Raw genomic sequence first — 19,642 nt, 5'->3', positions numbered from 1 at the left:
AAATTCATCCACTTTTAGGTCATCCCAAAACCAAAGCTTTTATAACTCATGGTGGAACCAATGGCATCTATGAGGCGATCTACCATGGGATCCCTATGGTGGGCATTCCTTTGTTTGCAGATCAACATGATAACATTGTTCACATGAAAGCCAAGGGAGCAGCCCTCAGTGTGGACATCAGGACCATGTCAAGTAGAGATTTGCTCAATGCGTTGAAGTCAGTCATTAATGACCCTTTGTGAGTATTGCAATTTTGTGACCAGGTGGTATTTATAAATTATTTTGTCAACAGTGAATATGAATTTTAACCCATTTTTAAGTGACTAATTTTGAAGGGATTGAAGTGATTTAACCAATGTAAAATCTGTTCTTACTTTCCACCAGACAGTTATTTCAAAGTTACATTTCAACCCCACAGATTTAATGGGTTACCAATGACTACAATGAATTATAAAATCAAAAAAATTAAAGATATGTAGATAATTATTTTAAATATTTTTAATGATAGAATACACAATGAAAAGAAATAACACAACTAGAGAAATATGATAAAATATTTCAATTCAATACCTAAAATTTCTGAAAGTATGAATCTATTCTTTCTCAAAAATTTATTTTTATTATCATTATTTTAAGAAATGTGATAATGAATTATAATTTGCATAGCATAACATTCACTAAAACTTAAAATCTAAATATATTTAGTATGTTTACATAGTTATAAAGCCACAACCCTAAAGAACATTTTAATGAATTCAAATTAAACTTGTAATGTATGAAGTCACTCCCAATAAACCTCTAGTCCTAGAAAAATACCAACTTACTTTGTTTCCCAATAGATTATTCTCTTCACATATTTCATATAAATGAAATCATACAATTTATGGTGTTTTGTAAATGACTTCTTTCACTTAGCATAATTATTTTTAGTTTTATTTATGTTGTAGGATGTATCAGAACTCATTCATTTTTATTTCTATATCATATTATTTGATATGTTTATACCAAAATTACCCATTTATCTGGTCACGGACATTTTAGGTCTTCCCAATTTTGGCACTTATGAACATTGTTATACATATTTTCTGTGTAAAAATATGTTTTTATTTCTTTTGAGGGGATATTAGTGGAATCGCTGAGGCATATGGGAAATTGTTGTTTATGAAGAACTGCTGAACTGTTTTTCAAAGTATTTGCATCATTTTTCATTACCACCAGCTGGATAGGAGGGCTCTAATTTCTTCACACTCTTCCCAACACTTGTTATCACTTGTCTTTCTATTACAGCCATTCTAGTGTATGTAAAGTGATCTCTCTTTTCATGTGCTTACTGGTCATTCACACATCTTCCTTAGATAAATTTCTATTTTAATCTTGTGAATATTTTGTCTTTTTCTATTTATCTTATTATGGATTCATAAGAATTATTTATATATTATAGATACAATCCCTTATCAAATATATGATTTTCAAATATTTTCTTCCCCTATGGACAGAATAGATTTTTTTTTTACTTTTTGGAAGATGCTTTTTGAAATACAAAGGTTTTAATATTGATAAAATAAATATGTAATACTTAACTTTTCCATAATCCAAAGGAAATATTATGGAAAATGCTGTGCCTAGACCAGCTACCATCAATTCAGAGTCTATTAATCCTACCAATATTATTATGATGTAAGGTGGTACCAGCTAAGGGAATACATTAAAAACACTTTACCAAAAAATTAGTAAGACAAGAAATGATTTAAGATACTTCAAGAAAAGTAAGAAAGCAAAGAAACATAAAACAGGTTAGAAAATAAAAAATATATATAGAGAATAAGATGGTGGATTTAAATGTGAACTAGAGAAAGAAATAAAGGGTATTCGAATAGGAAGAGAAGAAGTTAAATTGTCTCTGTTTGCAGATGACATAATTCTATAGTTAGAAAACCCCTTTGTCACAGCTCCAAAATTCCTTAAGCTGATAAGCAACTTCAGCAAAGCCTCAGGACACAAAAATCCATATGCAAAAATCACAAGTATTCCTATACACTGACAATACACAAGCAGAGAGCCAAATCATGAATAAATTCCCATTCACAATTGCAACAAAGAGAATAAAATACCTAGGAATATGGCTAACAAGGGACGTGAAGGACCTCTTCAAGGAGAACTAGAAACCACTGCTGAAGGAATTAAGACAGGACACAAACAAATGGAAAAACATTCCATCCTCATGGATAAAAAGAATCAGTATTGTAAAAACGGCCATGCTGCCCAAAGTAATTTATATATTCAAAGGTATTCCCATCCAACTACAATTGACATTCCTCACAGAATTAGAAAAAAAACTACTTTAAATTTCATATGGAACCAAAAAAGAGCCCATATAGCCAAGACAATCCTAAGCAAAAAGAACAAAGCTGGAGGCATCATGCTACCTGACTTCAAACTATACTATGAGGCTACATAACCAAAATAGAATATTACTGGTACCAAACAGATATATAGACCAATGGAATAGAACATAGGCCTCGGAAATAACACTACACATCTACAACCATCTGATCATTAACAAACCTGACAAAAACAAGCAACTAGGGAAAGGATTCCCTATTTAATAAATGGTGTTGGGAAAGCTGGCTAGCCATATGGAGAAAACTGCAACTGGATCCCTTCCTTACACCTTACAGTAACCAAACCAGCATAGCACTGGAACAAAGACAGACATATAGACCAATGGACCAGAACAGAGGCCTCAGAATTAACACCACACATCTACAACCTTCTGATCTTTGACAAACCTCACAAAAAGAAGCAATGGGGAAAGGATTCCCTATGAAATAAATGATGCTGGAGAAACAAGCTAGCCATATGCAAAAAATGGAAACTAGTCCCCTGCCTTACACCTTATACAAAAATTAACTCAAGATGGATTAAAGACTTAAATGTAAAACCTAAAACCATAAAAACCCTAGGAGAAAACCGAGGCAATATCATTCAGGACATAGGCATGGGCAAAAATTTCATAACACAAACACCAAAAGCAACGGCAAAAAAAGCCAAAATTGACAAATGGGATCAAATTAAACTAAAGAGCTTCTGCACAGCAAAATAAACTATCATCAGAGGGAACAGGCAACCTACAGAATGAGGGAAGATTTTTGCAATCTATCCCTCTGACAAAGGTCTAATATCCAGAATCTACAAGACACTTAAACAAATTTACAAGAAAAAAACAAACAACACTATCAAAAAGTGGGCAAAGGATATAAACAGATACTTCTCAAAAAAAGACATTTATGCAGCCAACACACTTATGAAAAAAGCTCAATATCACTGATCATTAGAGAAATGCAAATCAAAACAACAATGAGATACAATCTCATGCTAGTCAGAATGGCGATGATTAAAAAGTCAAAAAACAAGAGATGCTGGTGAAGCTGGGGAGAAATAGGAAAGCTTTTACATTTTTGGTGGGAATGTAAGTTAGTTCAACCATCGTGGAAAACAGTGTGGTGATTCCTCAAAGATCTAGAACCAGAAACACCATTTGACCTAGCAATATCATTACTTGGTACATACCCAAAGGAATATAAATCATTCTACTATAAAAACACATGCACATGTATGTCTACTGCAGCACTATCTACAATACCAAAGATATGGAACCAATGCAAATGCTCATCAGTGATAGGCTGGATAAAGAAAATATACATGTACACTATGCAATACTATACACCATAAAAAGGAATGAGATCATGTCTGTTGCAGGGACATGGATGAAATGCAAAGCCATTATCCTCAGCAAACTAACACAGGAACAGAAAACCAAACACCACATGTTGTCACTCATAAGAGGGAGCTGAACAATGGGAATACATGGACTCAGGGAGGGGAACAACACACACCATGGCCATTTGGGGCATGGAAGGGGAGTGAGAGTATCAGGACAAATAGCTAATACATGAGGGGCTTAAAATCTAGATGACAGGTTGATAGGTGCTGCAAACCACCATGGCACGCATATACCTATGTAACAAACCCACACATTCTCTGCATGTATCCTGGAACTTAAAGTAAAAATAAAACTGTTTTTAAAAAAAATGTGAACTGACCAGTTGTGGTGGCTCATGCCTGTAATCCCAGCACTTTGGGAGGCCGAGGAGGGCCGATCACGAGGTCAAGAGATCGAGACCATACTCCTGGCCAACATAGTGAAACCCTGTCTCTACTAAAAATACAAAAATTATCTGGGCATGGTGGTGTGCACCTGTAGTCCCAGCTACTTGGGTGGCTGAGGGAGGAGAATCACTTGAACCCAGGAGATGGAGGTTGCAGTGAGCTGAGATAGTGCCACTGCGCTCCAGCCTGGTGACAGAGCGAGACTCCATCTCAAAAACAAAAACAAAAACAAAAACAAAAAAAAAGTGAACCTACCAGTACTCACATTAAATTCAAATAGACCAAAAAGAAAAGAAAAAATAATGATCTTTGAAGTCTTTTATTTAAGGAGATAAAACATTTGAAGTACACAATTAAATGTAACCTATGTGTTATATAAGTGTGTGTGTGTGTGTGTGTATATATATATATATATAGCACATATATCTGTATATATGTATCCATACATATATCTCTGGTTGTGTGTGTGTAGACAGAAAATAAACATTTTTAAAAGAGTTTATGGAGACCGGGTGAGGTGGCTCATGCCTGTAATCCCAACACTCTGGGAGGCCAAGTTGGGAGGATCACATGAGGTCAGGAGTTAAGAGACCAGCCTGGCCAATATGGTGAAATCCTGTGTCCACTAATAATACAAAACTTAGCCAGATGTAGAGGATGAGCACCTGTAGTCCAAGATACTTGGGAGATTGAGGCATGAGACTCACTTGAACCCAGGAGACGCAAATTGCAGTCAGCCAAGATCACTCCATTGCACTCAAGCCTGGGTGACAGAGAGAGACTCTGTCTCAAAAAAAAAAAAAAAAGATTATATGAAACAGTTACCTGAATTTACTATATGCTGGGCCATAAATAAACACTAAGTAAATTGTATAAGATTCAAATTCATAAAAATTATATGTTCTAGTCATACTAGAAATAAATTATAAATCATCCAAAAATGATAACTAAAACAATCTCTGATTCTTTAAAATAAAAAATATTTTTTAAAAAATTCAGCCAACAAAAAATTCTAATTATAAATATGCCTTTCTCTCATCAACTATTCTTCCAAGTACACATCTAACAAAAATGAATAAATATGTAAACCTAATAAAACATACAAATATCTTAATACCATAATTATTAGTAAGGTCAAAAAATGTTAACAACACAAATATCCATTAATCATAAAATGAAGAGATCATCTGTGGTCTTTGTCAATCAACTGAATACTCTACACCAGTGCAATTAAACAACTGCTAAACAAAAACAGAGAGAAATGAATATGTATTATTCAATTACATAAACAATATTAATCTATGATATTAGAAATCAGGTTAATACTTACTTTGAGGATAAAAGTAGTGACTAAAATGGCCCAGGAGAAGAGAGTTCTTTCTAGGCAGTTTGTGATAAATTGGTGTCTTCACTTTGGGATGATGTTTTAGATAATCTTAAAATTTTGAGATACTCACACAGTGTATATATATTTATCCTTTGTATTTCATACTTTAAGTTTTATTGTAGAAGATATATAACATGCTTTAAAGTTCCAGAAATCAAATAGCAAAGTAAGCACAAAGCAGTGGAGAAATCCGATGGGTGCCTATAGTGTGGCCAGGAAAAGACTCCCTAAGGGGTATTACTTAAGGGGAAGCCTCAAAAAGAAATAGAAGGAAACCTCAAGTAATTGCAAGAAAGAATGCTCAATGAGAGAGACACAGGGGACAAAAGGTGTAAAGGGGCTAAGGTGAGAACACCTTCAGGGGTTTAAAGAACAACAGAAGGCCATTGTCTCTAGAAGAGAGTGTACAGGGGGAAAGGGTTAGGACAAGTAGGTGCCTGTGTAGAGTTCTCTAGACCAAAGACAGATTTGGATTTTATTCTTAATGTAACAAGAAACCAGATGGAAATCTTAACAGGCAAGTGCCATAATTTGATATTGATTTAGAAAATATTCTGGCTACTAGAAGGAAAATACGGTAGAAGACAGAAGATTAGAGTAGAAGCTGAGAAACTAGTTAGGAGGCATTTCACCAGTTGTGACACAATTTTTCTTCAAATATGTCAAAATGGGCTGGGCACAGTGGTTCATGTCTGTAGGGTCAACGCTTCGGGAGGCAGAGGTAGGAGAATGACTAGACCACAGGAGTTCCAGACCAGTATGGGCACTACAGCAAGACCTCATATCTAAAAAAGTAAAAAATAAAAAAAAAATAGCCAGGCATGGTGGTGCACAGCTGTAATCCCAGTTTCTCATGAGGCTGAGGTGGAGGATTACTTGAGACTGAAAGGGAAAGGCTACACTGAGCCATGATCATTTGACTGCCCTCAGCCTGTGTAATGGAGCAAAAGCCTGTCTCAAAAAATAAAAAAAAATTAAAAATATCAAAATGATCATTCCCAGATTCTATTTCCACTATCTTACTTATAGCACTTAGAATGGCTCACAATATTTTCTGCTCTAGAAAAACATTAACTTTCCCAACTAAAATTCCAGTTTTCATTTTTAAAGGTATTTGTCAATTATAAAACTCCAATTTAAAAACCAAACTTTCTGTAATGACATACATTAAAACTTTGAAATTTTATGTCAATCCAGTGACACTTACTTTGAATCATTTGTGTGACACTTTTCAAAGACCATGCATAGACTTGATATACTTAAGCAATAAACTTACTTTTAATGTTGATATCTTTATATTTATCCTTCAGCTACAAAGAGAATGCTATGAAATTGTCAAGAATTCATCATGATCAACCAATGAAGCCCCTGGATCGAGCAGTCTTCTGGATTGAGTTTGTCATGCGCCACAAAGGAGCCAAGCACCTTCGGGTCGCAGCTTACAACCTCACCTGGATCCAGTACCACTCTTTGGATGTCATAGCATTCCTGCTGACCTGCGTGGCAACTGTGATATTTATCATCACAAAATGTTGCCTGTTTTGTTTCCGAAAGCTTGCCAAAACAGGAAAGAAGAAGAAAAGGGATTAGTTATATCAAAAGCCTGAAGTGGAATGACCGAAAGATGGGACTCCTCCTTTGTTCCAGCATGGACGGTTTAAATGGAGTATTTCCTTTTTCCTGTGACAAAACATCTTTTCACAACTTACCCTGTTAAGTCAAAATTTATTTTCCAGGGATTTAATATGTACTTTAGTTGGAATTATTCTATGTCAATGATTTTTAAGCTATGAAAAATAACAATGGGGGGAGGGATAGCATTTAGAGATATACCTAATGTTAAATGATGAGTTACTGGGTGCAACACACCAACATGGAACATGTATACATATGTAACTAACCTGCACATTGTGCACATGTACGCTAAAACTTAAAGTATGATTAAAAAAAAGCAAAAAAAAAAAAAAAAAACTCATTTTTTTTAAACCTGGATGGAAAATGTGAACACGGAAACAACTTTTACTATTTGATTTGAAAATAAAGTGTCATCCAAGTCATAAAAAAAAAGAAAAATAACAATAACATAAAACCTTATGGGCTTATATTGAAATTTATTATTCTAATCCAAAAGTTACTGAACTTCCTTATGTTTCACACATTGTATTTGAACACAACAACATTAAGAACTCCACTCATAGTATCAACACTGTTTTGCAAATACTCAGAATATTTTGGCTTCATTTTGAGCAGAATTTTTGTTTTTACTTTTGCCAATGAAATCTTCAATAATTAAATTAGGTAAAAAGTCTCACTCTTCCTTTTGAGATTGCAAGACCGATAGTGTTCTTTGGCTTTTACTGTGTATTCAGACTTAGCATCAGTTCTTTCCTAGAAGACATGGCAAGTTTATTTCTAGAATGAAAGATAGTTTAACATACAAAAATTAACACGTATGTTATACCACATTAACAGATACAGATCTACATAACAAGCTAGAAAGCCTAGAAATAAGTCCATGAATATATACAGCTAACTGATCTTCAACAAGAGTCACAAATATACTCAATGAAGAAAGATGAGTTTCTTCAAAAAATGGTGCTGAGAAAACTGGATGTCCACAAGCAAAAGAAAAAAATTGAACCCTTGTTTTTTATCATATACAAAAATCAACTCAAAATGGATGAAAGACAGCAACATAAGACTGGAAACAGTAAAACTTTCAGAAGATGGAGATCTGGCAAAATGGTTAAATAAGAGCAGCTCCTGTCTGCAGCTCTCAGTGAGACCAATGCAGAAGACAGGGTGTTTCTGCATTGCCAGGGATCTTCCTCCCACAGCCAAGGGAAGCCATAAGGGACTGTGCTATCCAGCCCAGATATTATGCTTTCCCCCCGGTTTTTGCAATCCACAGAGCAGGGTACTACCTTCTGTGCCGACACCACCAGAGCCCTGGGTTGCAAGCACAAAACTGGGGAGCTGTTTGGGCAGACACCGGGCTAGCTACAGGAGTTTGTTGTTGTTGTTGTTGTTTTGTTTGTTTTGTACCCCACTGGTGCCTGGAACCCAAGTGAGACAGAACCGTACACTTCCCTGGAAAGAGGGCTGAAGCCAGGGAGCCAAGTGGTCTCGCTTAGTAGTCCCACTCCCATGGAGCCCAGCAAGCTAGGAACCACTAGTTTGAAATTCTCGCTGCCAGCACAGCAATCTGAAGTCAACCTGGGACAATGGAGCTTGGCGGGGGGAGGGGCCATTACTGAGGCTTCAGTAAGCGATTTTCCCCTGACAGTGTTAAGGAGGCCAGGAAATTCATACTGGATGGAATTCACCACAGCCCGGCAAAGTGGCTGTGGCCAGACTACCTCTCTAAATAACTCCCCACTGGGCAGGGCATCTCTGAAAGAAAGGGAGCAGCACCAGTCAGCACCAGTCAGGGACTTATAGATAAAAGTCCCATCTCCCTGGGACAGAGCACATGGGGGAAGGAGCAGCTGTGGGCAAAGCTTCAGCATATTAAACCTTCCTGCCTGCCAACTTTGAACAGAACAGTGGATCCTGACAAGGAGGATTCTCCTAGCAGAGTGCTCGAGCTCTGCTAAGAGACAGACTGACTCCTCAAGTGGGTCCCTGAACCCCATGCCTCTTGACTGGGAGAGAACTCAATAATTTTGAGTAATTTTAAATTACCATTTCAACCTTGCTGCTTCTTATTAGTATGTTCTGTGTATTTAATTCTTCCTGATTCAAGTTAGGAGGCTTGTATTTTTGCAGAAATTTATCCATCTCTTCTAAGTTTCTAGTTTATGTGCATAAAGATGTTCGTAGCAGCCTTGAATGATCTTTTCGGTCCTGTGTGATTTATATTTTGAAGATATTCTGTTTTGATGTGTTTCTAGAATTTGTTTCAATATTTAGAGTTCCTTTAACAGTTCTTGTAGTGGTAGCTTGGTAATGGCGAATTCTCTCAGCATTTGTTTGTCTGAAAACGGCTATCTTCCCTTCATATATGATGCTTAGTTTCACTGGATACAAAATTCTTGGCTGATAATTGTTTGTTTGAAGAGGCTGAAGATAGGGCCCTAATCCTTTCTAGCTTATAGGGTTTCTGCTGAGAAATCTGCTGTTAATCAAATAGGTTGTCCTTTATAGGTTACCTGGTGCTTCTCTCTCACAGCTCTTAAGATTCTTTCCTTCATCTTTTTTTTTTTTTTGAGATGGAATTTCACTCTTGTTGCCCAGCTTAGAGTGCAATGGTGCAATCTCAGCTCACCATAACCTCTACCTCTTGGGTTCAAGTGATTCTCTTGCCTCAGCCTACCGAGTAGCTGGGATTAGAGACATGTGCTGCCACACCCAGCTAAGTTTTGTATTTTTAGTAGAGACAGGGTTTCTCCATGTTGATCAGGCTGGTCTCAAACTCCTGACTTCAGGTTGTCCACCCACCTCTGACCACCTGATCAGGTCTGGGATTACAGGCATGAGCCATTATGCCCAGCTTCTTTCCTTCATCTTAACTTTGAATAACCCGATGACAATGTGCCTAGGTGAAGACCTTTTTGCAATGAATTTCCAGGTGTTCTTTGTGCTTCTTGTGTAGGTCTGTAGCAAGACTGGGGAAGTTTTCCTCAATTGTTCCCCCAAATATGTTTCCAAACTTTTTGAACTGTCTTCTTCCTCAGGAATACCGATTACTCTTAGATTTGGTTATTTAACATAATCCTAGACTTCTTGGAGCCCTTGTCCATATTTTCTTTTTCTTTTTTCTTTTTCTTTATTGGACCAAGTTAATTTGAAGACCTTGTCTTTGAGCTCTGAATTTCTTTCTTCTATCTGTTCAATTCTATTGCTGAGACTTTCCTGAGCATTTTGCATTTCTAAAAGTGTGTCCAAAGTTTCCTTAATTTTTTATTGTTTTGTCTTTCAGCTATCTATTTCATTGAATATTTCTCTCCTCACTTCTTGTATTATGTTTTGGATTTCCTTGCATTGGGCTTTGCCTTTCTCTGTTCCCTCCCTGATTAGCTTCATAACTAACCTCCTGGATTCTTTTTCAGGTAAATCAGGAACTTCTTGGTTTAGATCCATTACTGGTGAACTAGTGTGATTTTTGGCGCGGTATTAATGAGCTTTGTTTTGTCCTATTCCCAGGGTTGGTTTTCTGGTTCCTTCTCATTTGTGTAGGCTCTGTCAGAGGGAAGGTCTAGGGCTGAAGACTGTTGTTCAGATTTTTTTTGTCCCATGGGGTGTTCCCTTGTTGTGGTACTCTCCCTTTTTTTGTGGATGTGGCTTCCTGTGAGCCAAACTACAGTGATTGTTTTCTCTCCTGGGGGTCTAGCCACCGAGCAAGTCTACCCAGCTCTAGGCTGGTACTGGGGGTTGTCTGCAGAGTCCTGTGATATGAAATATCTATGGATCTCTCAGCTGTGAATACCAGTGCCTGTTCAGGTGGAGAGTGCAAATGACTCTGTGGGGGTCCTTAGCTTTGGTGGCTTAATGCTCTATTTTCTGCTTGTTGGCCTCCTGCCAGGAGGTGGTGCTTTCCAGAAAGCATCAGCTGTAGTAGTGTGGAGAGGGACTGGTGTTGGGCACGGCCCTAGAACTCCCAAGATTGTAGGTCCTCTGTCTTCTGCTACCAGGGGGGTAGGGAAGGACCATCAGGTGGGGGCAGGTATAGGCATGTTTGAGCTCAGACCCTCCTTGAGCGGGCCTTGCTTTGGTTGCTGCTGGGGATGGGGGTGAGATTCTCAGGTCACTGGAGTTGTGTACCTAGGTGGATTTTGGCTGCCTCTGCTGAGTCATGAGGTCGTCAGGGAAGTGGGGGAAAGCCAGCAGTCTCAGGTCTAACCCAGCTCCCATGCACACTGAAGGGCCACTCTCACTTCCACCGTGGCCCCTGCAACAGTCCCAAGTCTTTTTCCAGGAGGAGGGCGAGTTGGACTTGAATATTTGTCTGAGATTTTCCACCTCCCAGCTGCAAAGAAAAGGGCTTTAGTTCTTCCCCTGCCTGTGAAGTCTGCAAGCTTGATTCGTGCCCTCCCCCAATTTCTGGCCATGAGGCTTCTTGCCTGTTCAAATTGTTACAAAGTTCAGCTAGAGAAGTCCCTCTCACTGTGGAGTTTTACCCCTGTAATATTCTTGTATCGGTTCAAACCCTGAGAGCGTGCCAACAGAAACCACGAGGCGGTATGGAGCAACATGCTGTTTTAATGAGCACCTGGGTGTGGGAGGGCTGAGGCTTAAAAGGGCGTCAGCCCCAAGTGAGGATGGGACAAGGGTTTTATAGTCCTCTGTAAACAGTAAGTGTCCCAGTTTGATGTGATGGCTATGTAGTACCCAGACGGCCTCTTTCTTGATCTTCAGGGATATGTGTCTTCCAGTCAGGGTAGGTGTCTTCCAGTTGGCTCTCTCCTGCTTCTGCTATCTTTCTGATGCACGCTGTTGATGCAAGTGGCCTTGCATCTTGGAACTGGGCCTGAGAGGAGGAGTTACTCATCCCTTCAAGCTTTCAGGCCCCAGGGAGAATCTTCCTGTTTATTTGGTTATAGAATAAAGGGAAAAGGGGTGACTTTCTCAATAACTACTTCAAGCATTACACAGGGGTTGAAGTGGGCACCTTGGAAAAAAAAACTTCACTTTTGGGTTATTCTTGAGAGACAGGTTGGTATCTACCATGTCGTTGTAGCAGGAGCACCATCTGTATTGTCTGGAAACATGTCTGTGACTGCAAGACAGTTATGTTGAAAGGGCCAGGAGGTGTCGACAGGGAGAGGCATGACCTCATTTGCTGCTTCACAAATGAAAGACCATGTCTGGATTAAGGGGCGGAGGTAATTCCTGAGTGGCTCAGAGTATGGTAAGGGTGGAGGCCCCAAGACAAAATTTGGCCATACATGATTTCAAAGGGACTGTAAAAAGAGCGTGCTTTTGGTGTTGTGCAAAGTCTCATGAGGGTGAAAGGGAGATTTTTTTTGTCCATGACTGGTGGGTTTCTAGAGTCAGCTTGGTGAGTTGGGCTTTAAAGACAGAGTTAATTTTCTCAACTTTGCCTGAAGATTGAGGCCTGTAGGGTGTGTGGAGAACTTACTTTATTCTTAAGGATGTAGAAATGCCTTAGGTAATTTGGCTGATGAAGGCAGGACTGGATGGATGTTGGGAGTCCGAAACGGGGAATTGCATGTATGCATGATGAGTTTGTGTGATGACAGTTGCACCTTCTGAAGTTGTTGGGAATGCTTCTACCTACCCAGAGAAAGTACAGACAAAGACTAGAAGATAGTGGAGCCATTTATCATGCAGCATAGGAATGAAGTCTACTTGCCAAACTTCCCCAGGTACCTGGCCCCAGCCTTGGTGGGTAGAAAAAGGCGGCGGCTGGAGGGAGTCCTGGGGTTACACTGAGTGGCAGATAGAGCAGGACTGGATAATTTCTTGAACATTTCTGGAAAGGCGAGGACAAGTGAGAATAGGGCAGAGAAGTTGCAAGAGAGATTGGTAACCAACATGGAAAGAGTTGTGGAGGCTTTGGAGGTGAGGAAGGCTTTGAGAGTGAGGAAGAACTAAGCACCCTTCCTTCACATAACATGGTCCTTGCTTTTGAAGGTTTGGGGCTCGGAAGTCTTCTTTTTCTTCTGAGGAGTAAAGAGGAGAGAACAAGGACAGGGACAGCAACTGGCCTTGCAAGGGTAGTAGGGTTACTTGTTTGGCTACCTGATCTGATAGCGCATTTCCAGATGATTTAGGATTGTCTGGAGTTTGGTGGCCCCTGCAATGAATGATGACAACTTTCTACGGGAGCCTGGCAGCTTGAAGAGCTTGCTGATGGGAGAGCCACTTATGACAGGAATATTCTTTGCAGTTAGGAAACCCTGTTCTTTCCAGATGGATGAATGTGAGTACACTACATGGAACGCATAATGAGAATTTGAATATATTGATCTGTTTTCCGGATGCGAGAGTGAGAGCTCGAGTGACGGCAATGAGTTCAGCCTTTTGGGAGGTGGTGCCTAGGAGGAGCGGATTGGCTTCAATAGTGTTGGGAGTGACACTATAGCATAGCCAGCACGTCGGTGTCCTTGATGTAGGAAGGAGCTACCATCTACAAACCAAGTAAAGGAAGCATCTGGAAGGGATTGTTCTGTTAGGTTTGGAAAAGGCATAAGAAAGGTTTGAGCATTATTTACACAGAAGAGTGTAGAGTCTTGGGCAGTTGTAGCTTCAGGTAAGAGCATGGCTGGGTTTAGATGGGAGGTGGTTAGCATGGTGATGTGGGGAGTTTCTATGAATAGAGCATACAGCTGGAGGAGCCATGGGGCAGAGAAAAGACTTAGTACACTGCGGTGAGCTAACATGTCTTTGATGTTATGGGTTGAATAAACTGTTAGGTTGGCATGAAGAGACAGTATTAGGCTTTTAAGAGTGAGGAGAGCAGCTGCCACCAATGCTCAGAGGCAGGCAGACCATCCGAGAACTGTGGCCTCAAGCTGTTTAGGGAGGTAGGCAGCAACCTGGGCGGGTGGGTCCCTTAGACTGGGTTAGAACACCAAGTGCATCTCACGCCATTCATCGGTATAGAGGGAGAAAGGTTTGGTGAAGTCTGGGACAGTGAACATGGGGGCTGAGATGAGAGCCTTTTGGAGTAGATGGAAAGGTTGGGTAATAGGCTGTGCTGGTTTTAAAGGCTCATAGAGAGGGCCTTCAGCAGCTTGGTACAACGGTTTGGCAAGTAGAGCAAAGGAGGAAACCCAGAGCCTAAAATATGCCGCTAATCCTGGAAAATAGAGAATTTCTTGCTTAGATTGTGGAGGCGGGAGGGACTGGAGGAGGGAATATGTGGTCTGTTGTGAGCCCTTGGGCTCATGGGGAAAGAGCTAGGCCTAGATAGTGACTGAGGGGGTGCATATTTGTGCTTTCTTAGGGGAGACCTGATACCCCTATTCTGCCAAGAAGTTTAAAAGAGAGATAGTATGTATGGGTGTTGCAGTCTCTTTGACAGGGGCTACACAGGAGCAGATTATTAACATATTAAAGGAGAGAGGACAATTTTAGGGATAAAGTACAGAAGTCAGTAGCAAAGCCCTGTCCATAAAAGTGGGGGCTGTCTCTAAAACCTTGAGGTAGTACGCACCAGGTGAGCTAACGTGAAAAGTGGGTGTCGGGGTTTTCCCACGTAAAGGCAAAGAGGTTTTGGGAACCAGGGTGTAAAGGAATTGTGAAAACGCATCCTTTAGGTTTAGAACAGAAAAATGGGTGGTATTGGAGGGAAGTGAGGAAAGTAAAGTGTATGGGTTAGGAACTACTGGACATACTGGGAGTACAGCTTGGTTAATGAGCCTGAGGTCCTGGACTAAGTGATAAGTTCCATCTGGCTTTTTAACAGGTAGAACTGATGTGTTAAAAGGAGAGTTTGTTGGGCGGAGTAGATGACTGGTGGGGAGGAGAGAAATGGTAGGCTTTAGGCCTATGAGAGCTGCTTGGGGGATGGGATACTGCTTCTGTGATAGGAACTGGGTGGGCTCTTTAAGGGTGATACAGATGGGGGTGTGGTGCTCTGTGACTGAGGGTGTGGAAGTATCCCAAACAGTGGGGTTAACTACAGATGGGGGATAAGGAAAAGTTGCATGTTTTAGGGTGGGAGGTCGGAGGAGTAGAAGAAAGTTAGAAGCCTTGGAGAGGTCTGGGTTGATGTGTTGGACACTATGGGGTACACGGAAATGGAGAATAGTGTGGAGTTTTGAAAGGATATCTCCGTCTAGGAACGTAGCTGGGCATGAGGGCAGGACTAAGAAAGAGTGACTGAAGGAAAAGGTGTGCAGGGAGCAGAAAAGTGGAGGGGGGCTTGGGATTTGGAGACTTGTCCATTGATTCCCACAACAGAGACTTGGGAGAACTGGGTGGGTCCTGAAAATTTAGGTAAAGCAGAGTAGGTTACCCCAATATTAATTAAAAAAAAAATACTGGCCTATCTGCCACAATCAAGGTTATCCTTGGCTCAAACGAAGCAATGGTAGTTGCTGGGGAATCTGTTCCAGGGCACTGTCAGTCTTCAGCGGCAAGGCTGATGAGATCCTAGTAGGAGGTTTTGGCCGGCTGGGGCAGGGATGGGGGCAGTCCTTGCTGGGGCACCTCACAGTCTGACTTCCAGTGAGGTCCTCTGCAGAAGGGGTACAGCCTGGTGGGCTTACCTGGGTTTGGCATTGCCTGGACCAGTGGCCTTCATTGCCACACTTGAAACAGGTGACAGGTGGAGGTGGATTGCTAGGAGGCATCTGTGTGGAGCTGCAGCCCGTGGGCCTGCAGGGCCCCTGATGGTGCAGGCAAGCATTTGAAACTCTGTCTTTTTTTTTCTTTCTTTTACTTTCCTTATCACAACAGTTAAAGACTTTGAAGGCTAAATTAAGAAGATCTCATTGTGGGGTTTCAGGGCCATTTTCAAGCTTCTGAAGCTTGCACCAAATATCAGGGGTAGATTGGATGAGGAATTGAAGGTTTAAAATAGTGGTTCCTTCTGTGTTGGCTGGGTCTAAGTTGGTATATTTTCTCATGGCTTCAGTTAAACGAGAGAGAAAAAGGGCTGGGTTTCTGTCAGGACCTTGGGTGATTTCTGAAATGTTTTCATAGTTTACCACTTTTTGGGCACCCTTTTTGAGTCCTGCAAGGAGATACACAATCATGTGGTCTTGATGGCTGTGTCCAGGGGCCCTGTCTTGATAATCCCGGTGGGGCTCCTGGTTGGGGACTGCCTCTGTGCCAGTATGCTGGACAGGAGCTTGATGATGAATTGTATTAGCATGCACCTGAGCTAGGGTCCAAGTACAGTCCTGGTCTTCTGGGGTGAGGGTGGAAGAGAGGATAAGTAGAGGTCATACCAGGTTAGTTCATAAGACCAGGTAAGGTACTGAAACTCCCTAATATAAGAGGTAGGGTCTTCTGGAAATGAACTGAGCCTTGTTAGTTTGAGAGATCAGTGAAGGAGAAGGCAACATGAACTATAATGATACCTTCAGTTCCTGCTACTTCCTGAAGGGGGCATTCTAGCACCGGCGCTGAAGTACGGGTGGGGCATGGGCCAAAGATGGTGCCCCAGCTGGTATGGACAGGAGGGAAGGAAGAAGCCAGAAGGGGTTCTTGCTGAGGGTTTGAAGAGGGAAGGGGGGTTGAGTTGACAGGCAGTGGAGGATACATGGGGTGTAAGGTGGCTTGATGGGTTTACAGGCTTCAGGAGAGGGCAGTGAGGAAGGAGAATGAGTACAGGTAAGGCTAGAGTTTTCCTGAGGAGAGGACAGTGTAGGAAAAGAAGTGGTACTTTTGGAGGTGATGCCGGCTGGGAAGATGGTGGCTGAGAAGACAATGAGGAAGCTTGGGGAGTTAATGAAGATGGTTGAGACGTGGGGGTAGGGGCTGGGAGGGGTGGACAGCAGTCTGCTGGATCCAACAAGGAAAAAGAAGTAGGGTCGGGAGGAGAAAGGTTATGAGGGCGGCGAGAATGGAGAACAACTTGAACAGGTAAGCAAGGATTGCAGAGTTCAGGTTGTGATCTGAGTGCAAAAAGGCCTGGACACAAGGAAATTCTCCCCATTTTTCCAGTCATTGGCAATAATTGCTTAAGTCAGTTAAAATTGTAAAGTCGAGTGTTCCATTTGCTGGCCATTTGGACCCATTATCTAATTCATACCGTGGCCAGGTTTTATTGTATAAAAAAGACAAGGTGCTTAGGGCGGGTATCTTGCCTGAGGCCTAAGGTTTGCAGAGTTTTTACGAGGCATCCTGGAGGACAGTTTTTTGGTATGGAGGACTGGGAGTTTTCCATACCATAGGGTAGGCTCTGGAGAACAGGGAAAAAGAAGACCGTCCTGGACAGCTGGAGGAAAACAATAAAAGGAGTTATCATAACCTCTGCCTTTTTTGTTCCCGGAATGTTATAAAATGGCTTAGAGGTGTCCCCCTAAGATCAGATGATCAGCGAGTGCCTGGCACATACTGGACCCTCCTTGGATCAATGTTGGATTTTTGGACAGGAGAAACCAAGAGAGGTCATGCAGATTTTCCCCTGTTAACTGGGTTCCCAGGGAAACTTAGCAGTAGGCGAGATCAGTGACTGATGTGCATGTGAAGAAAGAGAAAAACCTTCTCATATTATTTTATATTGTTTTACACTCAGTTCCTGTTTTAAGAAAAAACAACAAGGAAGTGAAACCAAAGACAGGCAGCCCTGCGCCAGGCCTGAAACTATGCATGGGCCTGCCTAGCCTAAACTCAGTAGTTAAAAATCAACTCATAACTTAGAAACCGATGTTATTCATAGATTCCCGACATTGTGTAGAAGAACATTGTGAAACTCCCTGCCCTGTTCTGTTTCTCTCTGACCACCAGTGCATGCAGCCCCTGTCACATACCCACTGCTTGCTCAAATCAATCACGACTCTTTCATGTGGAATCTTTAGTGTGTGAGCCCTTAAAAAGGACAGAAATTGTGCACTCGGAGAGCTCAGATTTTAAGGCAGTAGCTTGCCCATGCTCCCAGCTGAATAAAGCCCTTCCTTCTACAACTCAGTGTCTGAGAGGTTTTGTCTGTGGCTTGTCCTGCTACATTTCTTGGTCTCCTGACCCAGAAGCGAGGTGACTGACAGAAGTCCGAGTCAGCCCCTTAGGCAGCTTAAGCCTGCCCTGTGGAGTATCCCTGCAGGGGACTCTGGCCAGCCTGAGTGATCCAAAGAGTGCTCCCGCGTAGCAAATGGCCCTGGTGTAACGCCTCACCAGAGCAGCACGTAGCAGACCCCCATGGAGGATTAATACAGTGGCTGAACACCGGGAAGGAACTGGCACTTGGAGTCCAGACATCTGAAACTTGATAAGACTAGTCTTTTGAACTTGCCCCACTCCACCTGAGTAGAAGCTTGGCCTGATCACCCATGGTGTGCCTGTGTTGGCACCTTTGTTTTGGTTTTGACTTGGCTAGACTTGGTAGGACTAGTCTTTTGAACTCGCCCCACTCCACCTGAGTGGAAGTGTGGCCTGATCACCCACGATGTGCCTGTATTGGCACCTTTGTTCTGGTTTTGACTTGGCTTGACTTGGTAGGACTAGTCCTTTGAACTCGCCCCACTCCATCTGACTGGAAGCATGGCTTGATCACCCCAAGGTGTGCCTGTATCGGCACTTTTGTTCTGGTTTTGACTTGACTTGAATTGCTGGATACTTTGGTTTCTGTTTTTGACCTGGCTTGGATTTCTGGATACTCTGATTTTGGTTTTGATTTTGGTTTGGTGTAAACTGCAAAAGCTTGTGTGTGCCCTTTTACCTGTTCTTTGTTTTGTGATGTGTGTGTGGTGTGAGCATGGTGTTTTGTCTCAAAAAAACATAGGTCAGGCGCAAAGTAAGCCCACTGCACTGGGAACTATGTTAATGAATTTCAAGAAAGGATTTAATAGAGACTATGGAGTCACTATGACTCCAAGAAAACTTAGAACTTTGTGTGAAATAGACTGGCCAGCATTAGAGGTAGGCTAGCCATCAGAAAGAAGCCTAGATAGGTCTTTAGTTTCTAAAGTATGGCACAAGGTCACCTGTAAGCCAAGGCACCCAGACTAGTTTCTGTACATCGACAGTTACAGCTGGTTTTAGGCCCCTTTCCCCCTGCAAAGTAGTTAAGAGAACAGCAGCATAAGCAGCTGGCAGAGGCAAGGAAAGACCAACAGAAAAAAAAAAAAAGGCCATCTATACCAATTCTAAGTTAATTTAGATGAAACAAGGTCTTATTAATAGCAAAGGATAATTGAAATTTCAAACTTAGAAGATTTTCAACAAAAGTGAAGTTTGCTAAAAGTTGACAGTGTAACATATATTATGGTAACTCCTAATTTTGTGGCCTTAGACAGTCTAGTCCAAAGACATAAAGAAAATTCACTTTTTAAAAAAAGGAATGGTTCAAAAAAAAGGGGGGGGGAAGAGGCAAAATTTATGTAAAACGAGTGTTATATGGTAAATTCTTGTCCTGAATTAAATTAACTGGTTGTTTAAAGAGAAGAAAAAAATGTTCATAATAAGTCAGAAAGTTGAGACATGTTGAAAAATTGTCGGCGAAAGTCATAA

At 41.3% G+C, this 19,642-nt stretch overlaps 1 protein-coding gene across 3 annotated transcripts in view; it reads left to right on the top strand.

Annotated features, from left to right (window-relative positions):
* Positions 1-7,651, top strand: part of LOC116471979 (UDP-glucuronosyltransferase 2B15) — a 28,193-nt gene extending 20,542 nt beyond the window's left edge. For 2 of the 3 annotated variants that reach the window (XM_032158958.2, XM_032158957.2), the window contains 2 exons: positions 19-238; positions 6,868-7,147. In XM_032158958.2, coding sequence (XP_032014849.1) covers positions 19-238; positions 6,868-7,147 — 500 coding nt within the window. Of the gene's footprint in view, positions 1-18; positions 239-6,867 lie in introns of all 3 variants that reach the window. The other variant, XM_032158955.2, reaches the window with a different exon arrangement.
* Positions 7,652-19,642: the final 11,991 nt, after the last annotated feature.

Source organism: Hylobates moloch, unplaced genomic scaffold, assembly GCF_009828535.3.
Source record: "Hylobates moloch isolate HMO894 unplaced genomic scaffold, HMol_V3 SCAFFOLD_6, whole genome shotgun sequence".
In the NCBI taxonomy this organism is placed as follows: domain Eukaryota; kingdom Metazoa; phylum Chordata; class Mammalia; order Primates; family Hylobatidae; genus Hylobates; species Hylobates moloch.
Note: the sequence above shows the minus strand (reverse complement) of the source record. Positions and strands in the feature narration are given on the sequence as shown.